General features: G+C 46.7%; 1 protein-coding gene across 1 annotated transcript; it reads right to left on the reverse strand.

Annotated features, from left to right (window-relative positions):
- Positions 1-295: 295 nt before the first annotated feature.
- Positions 296-4,739, reverse strand: LOC146349203 (olfactory receptor 51L1-like). Its single transcript, XM_084842234.1, has one exon. The coding sequence runs from the start codon at positions 4,237-4,239 to the stop codon at positions 3,280-3,282; it is 960 nt and encodes a 319-aa protein (XP_084698360.1). The 5' UTR covers positions 4,240-4,739; the 3' UTR covers positions 296-3,279.
- Positions 4,740-5,928: the final 1,189 nt, after the last annotated feature.

Raw genomic sequence — 5,928 nt, forward strand, 5'->3', positions numbered from 1 at the left:
CTGTGAAAGGGTCGTTCGACCCCCAAAGGGGTCGCGACCCACAGGTTGAGAACCGCTGCTTTAGGGGAAGCGTGCACCCCTATCCAAACCAGATTGAACACTACTGCCCTGAGCAGGTGAGCCACTCACCAAGAGTTTCTCCATCTTGTCTTGATTGAGCTTCAATATCTTGGATCTCACCCAGTCTGTTACTGATCCCAGACACTGGTTTCGCTTAATCTGGATCAGATTTGGTAAAGGGGAAGTACTCCATCTAGCCCAGTATTGCCTCCTTTGGCTGCCAGAGGTTCTCCTGGATCTTAGGCAGGGATCTTTGACATCCTCTGCTACTTGATCTTTTTAATGGGAGACACCACGGGTTGAACCTGGGACTTTTGTATGCCAAGCAGGGGCCCTAACACTGAGCTGTGGATCCTATGGACCCTGATCCTATGGATGGCACCCCACATTCTAGGAGACTTCACTGGGCAGCTTCAGGTAGATATCAAAATCAATAAATTATGGAGGACCAGGTAGAACCCTAAGGGATCCCATAGGAGATGTTCTAAAAGGCTGAGGTATGGTTGCCGAGTACCACCTTCTGGAATTGGTTCTCCAAGTAGGAATGGAACCACTGAAACACCATGCCCTCTATCCCTAACCCAGGGAGCTTATCCAGAATGATACCATGGTTGATGGCACTGAAGGTCCACCAAGAGGCCCAGGATAATTAACAGGGCAGCACTTCCACTGACCTTCTTGCAGCGCAGGTCAGGGCAACCAAAGCAGTTTCTGTGCCAAAATTAGGTCTGAAGTGAGACTTAAATGGATTCAGACAGCCTCATCCAAGAGTGCTTGGAGTTGTGTGGCCACCAACTATTGGAGGACCTTGCCTAAAAAGGAGGCGGGATACTGGTGACTGGCCAATAGTTGTTACCATCTTTGGGATCCATGGAGGGCTTTTCTGGAGCAGACTCACATCTGTGTCTTCAGTGAACCCTCTTCTGCTCCATGCCATTACGCATGAATGCAGTGGTCTGGATGTGTCCATAGACTGAACTGTTGTAACAGTGGCATCCAGATGGAGGCAAATATAGATGGTTTTTTCATGAATAAGTCTCCAAGGGTTGCTTTACATCTCCTGGTGAGCCAAGTTGGAGAAGGCCCCAAACCACTTCAATGAGCTCTGCTGGATGACACTGTGGAGAAGTGTTGTTGCTTTGCTTTCATCAGTGATTTCAATCCTCTTACCTGCTAGGTACTACTCACACCATATTATCTGCCACTACATTCAAGCAAACCCCATGTGTGTTTCATAGCCCCACAAATCCATGATAAAGCAAGGAGCTGAGTGAGATTTGCACGGAAGAAGTTGCTTAGGAGTGGTTATGTTTATTGCCCAAGGCATTTCTGGATCCCACATAGCAACTAAGGTGCATTGTCAGGAGCACCGGCTGAGCCAGCTGTACAAACTGGAAACTCCCCAAGGATGTAGCAATCCCACAGACTCACTACTCCAGGAGTGGGCCATTTCTGCAGAGGGAGGTAGTTGTGAACAGTCCAAACCTCTACAAGAAGTGATCTGACCATAACACAAGTGTCAGAATCCCTTGTAACCAGAACACCGTCCTCCCATCAAGCCAAGAATACCAAGTCAAATATATGCCCTGCTGCATGTGTTGGACTGAGGATGTTTGGGGACAGCTTCATGGTTTGTCAAAGTGGTCAAGTACTAGGGATGGACAGATCAGCCTATTTATTGTCTATGCCAGTTTGGTTTAAGTTCTTTCATGAGTCCAGTCCATCCTGTTTCTGCATTAATTGGCCATTTTTTTTGTTAAAAATACCTGCACAAAAATTCATATTTAAATACTGTTTTAAGTACATTATTTTGAACATATTTTCTAAAAAAAAATACGCACTTCTAAATATATTTTAGATACTTGTTTTAGCATATGCATTTCTAAAAGAATTTTATCTTAAAATACACATTTTTGTACACATTTTGTTATTTTTCTTGAGCTGAGAACTGCATTACAAAATTTAGAGATGCGTGAAACCCAGAGATAACTGCACTCCAATCCACACATCAGTACAGGAGGTGTGGATCAGGTCAGTTTGCCTTGAAATATAGATCGAACTAAATGCTCACGCATCCCTGCCAAGAACTCCTGAGGCACTGCAGACAACGGAGGCACAAATGTTGAGGTCACCCATCGTGGGGGTCCTCAATACCAGATGAGAACATGCCCCGATGCTGCTGTGTATTTATAAGCAGATATAATAGGAGTCGTGTCCCATGAGGGGAAGCAGTTCTGGAAACTGCAGCAGAGAACTGAAACCTGGGTCAGCAGCCCTACTGCCATGAAGTCGGAGCTGCACGCTGTTTTTGCGCACACGTCAGTCTCTCCCGACATGCTCTCCTAACATCCGCAGCGCTGCGGGGAAGGCTCCCCAGCCCGCGCCTCGACACAGCGGTCGGAGACACTGCTTGCAGGCAGATGCTGCAGCCCACGGCAGTGAACAACGTGCGATGGCGTAGGGCGGGCTTCTGGTAGCAGGCGATGAACACAGGAACATGGGGAGCTGCCTTATTCAGAGCCAGGTCCTTGGTCCATCCAGCCCGGTATTGTCAGCACTGACCGGCAGCGGCTCTCAAGGGTTTCAGACAGGATAAAGGTTGCCTTCCTACTAATATCATAATCCTGACGTATTAATAATAAAGAACAACAGTTAACCTGAATAGCTCTGTGTTTCTTATTCTTATAACCTCGAGTTTATAACATCCTATTTCAAACAAATCAGATTTGTCACACATCAGTCACCTAGATATAACTTTTAAATCTACTCATGATGGCCAAACCCACATTTAATCAACTATTCCATTAGTACTATGGCTTTTTTTTGTCTCCAGTCTGTAGCATAAATTAATCCTGCAGAAACTACTATATGAAACGAGAGTTTTTTCCCTAATTACAAAGCTCTTCAAATATGTTAATAAGTACTATCTAGAATCAATAGTCACATTTACTTTTAGTGTATCATTCATCATCAGGATTATTTTTCTCCAAAAATATTTTGTCTTCTCCCATGTCTGGCAGCAAGGTAAAAAATATCACATTTCAGGTTTACATTTTAAAACTGTTGTTTGAACTGATGTTTGTTTTCGTTTTTGTTGTACACCGCTTTAGGGATAATAGCCAAAAAATGGGACAGAAATTTAGTAACAACTAAATGAACAATAAAAGCTAAATGGAGCCCAGCCAAAGAGACCCTGGTGGAAGCTTGGGGTGTCTGTAGTTACCATAAGTGGGTGGTCCTTTTCTTACCAAATGTCTTGAGGATGCCCTCCCAAATTGGTTGGGTTTTCACGCTGTACACAATGGGATTGAGGCCAGGTGGGATGAGGAGGTAGACATCAGCCATGAGAATATGGGCAATGGGAGAAATCCACCTACCAAACCTGTGTATCATGGACACCCCGATCACAGGAATGAAGAAGATTAAGACGACACAGATATGGGAAATGCAAGTGCTGAAAGCCTTGAGCCATTCTTCCCTGGAGGCAATGACTGTGATTGTTTTGATGATCCTCATGTATGACAAGAGAATGAGCAGAGAGTCAATAACCAATGTGGAAAGGACGACACACAAGCCATAGATGCTGCTTATTCTGGAATCGGAGCAAGAGAGCTTCAGCACATCTTGATGCAAGCAAAAAGAGTGGGATAGCAGGTTGCTCCTGCAGTACTTGTACCTCCTGACCAGCCACGGTGTTGGGAACACGATGCCCGAACCCCTTGCAATGACACCTAGAGCAATCTTGACCAACATGGAATTAGTCAAGATGCTGGTGTATTTCAGTGGGCTGCAGATGGCAACGTAGCGGTCAAAGGCCATCGCCAGGAGCACGGAGGACTCCATGAAGGAGAAGGTGTGAATAAAGAAGAGCTGTGTGGCACAGGCATTAAAGTCAATTTCTCTCTTATTGAACCAGAAGAGGCCCAGCACTGTTGGCATTGTGGAGACAGACAGGCCCAAGTCGGTGATGGCCAGCATGGAAAGAAAGACATACATGGGCTCATGGAGGCTTGGGTTGGCCTTGATGACAAAGAGGATGGTGCTGTTACCCAACGGTGCAATGAGATATATAGTAAAGAATGGGATGGCGATCCAGTGGTGATACATTTCTAGTCCAGGAAATCCCATCAACATGAAGGTTGGGTGACTGAAGCCACTACTGTTTCTCAAAGAGGACATGATCTGGAATCCAGTTGGGACCACCTTACAGGCTGGACTGGAGAAAGAATCCCTGAGAAGAAAAAATGTGACAATTTTAAATCCATTTTAAAGTAGCCCAGCAGCATGAAGGACACATGGCCATGGAAAGGGCTTGAAATAAGGTCATTACTATATGCATCTGTTGTGGAGCTGCACCTGGAATACCGTTAGCCACAACAGGTAGGAATGGAACCTCTGTGATAAGAAGCCGTCCTCCTCTGAAAAGCAGGTGCTGGGGGCAAGGGGTGACAGGTGGCAGTGGCCACTGTGAAGCGATCATGCCCTGCAGTTTATGAGCTTCTCTGGTAGAAAGCAACATGCAGGGAAGAAGAAAAGACAGTAAGAGTGAATGTGTAAAGCCCTCCTTAGATGCTAAAGTCAGATGGAGAACAGAATCATAGAATCATAGAATCACAGAATAGTAGGGTTGGAAAGGGCCTACAAGGCCATCGAGTCCAACCCCCTGCTCAATGCAGGAATCCAAGTCAGAGCATCCCTGACAGATGGCTGTCCAGCCTCATCTTGAATGCCTCCAGTGCGGGAGAGCCCACCACCTCCCCAGGTCATTGGTTCCATTGTCGTATTGCTCTTACAGTCAGGAAGTTTCTCCTGATGTTCAGCCGGAATCTGGCTTCCTGTAACTTGAGCCCATGATTCCGTGTCCTGCACTCTGGGATGATCAAGAAGAGATCCTGGCCTTCCTCTCTGGGACAACCTTTCAAGTACTTGAAGAGTGCTATCATATCTCCCCTCAGTCTCAGAAAGAGAATCCCTTCTACACTCACAGGTTCTTAACTTCTCCTGGAAGTTGTCCTTTAAGCAACATTTGCTTATTGTTGCTGATAGGCAGAAGCGGGGGAATGCAGGATCCATCCGTCCATCCCGACACAGAGAGATTTGTGAACGCTCCAAAAAAGTGAGCAAGGCTGCATTATTGCAGGAAACACCCTGCAATGATAATAGCCCAGGGCCAAAGCAGCACTATATTTTCCTCAGTATTGCCATCCCAGGCTGAATCAGGCCTCCTGCAGCTGCTATCAACATTTTTAAGATCTGCAAGAGATCCTATTCTCAGATCTCCTGTCACAGATCTAACACGGCCCTGAGTCAATGGCCTCTGAATTAGCAACCTCCAGTCTTGCTCTCAAGGAGACACTTGTTCCGATTCAATACATTTTGGGTTAAGAGCAGGCGAGCTCCCTCAGACACCGCCACTGTGCGCTTGGTTTACCTTTACACTGAGAAGAGCGAGCCTTCACGCCCAGAGGGGGGGTGGGAAACTGCCGCGCATTGTGCAGAGTTGTGGTGTGTGACTGCAACCCAGCTCTCCTGCTGGTCACTCGGAGGTGGTGGTACTGTGCAGAGCTTCTTCCTGGAGTTCTGGAGTGCCACTTTGGCACTGCACTCACACAGGGATTGCCGCAGCATGGCATGCCATCCCGCTTCCAAAGGGATGCATTTTTATCATGTCATGGAAACCCCTTACGGAAGGCATCAGTTAATGACTTGGGGAGCCCAAAGGTGGTACGTGTCGTTTCAGGTTGGCATCATGCCAAGGAGTGGCCTTAGGGGGCAGCAGAACTTGAAAGCACAGTGCTGATCTGAAGAACATCCTGGAGGGCACTTGGGTCGCAAATTTCAGTTTGATACCTGCTGTGTTTTGGGTTG

Source organism: Heloderma suspectum, chromosome 3, assembly GCF_057233095.1.
Source record: "Heloderma suspectum isolate Gila_16-S chromosome 3, 16-S_ref, whole genome shotgun sequence".
In the NCBI taxonomy this organism is placed as follows: Eukaryota; Metazoa; Chordata; class Lepidosauria; order Squamata; family Helodermatidae; genus Heloderma; species Heloderma suspectum.

Coding starts and splice junctions, on each gene's coding strand:
- LOC146349203 (XM_084842234.1), bottom strand. CDS start 4,239: ATGTCCTCTTTGAGAAACAGTAGTGGCTTCAGTCACCCAACCTTCATG.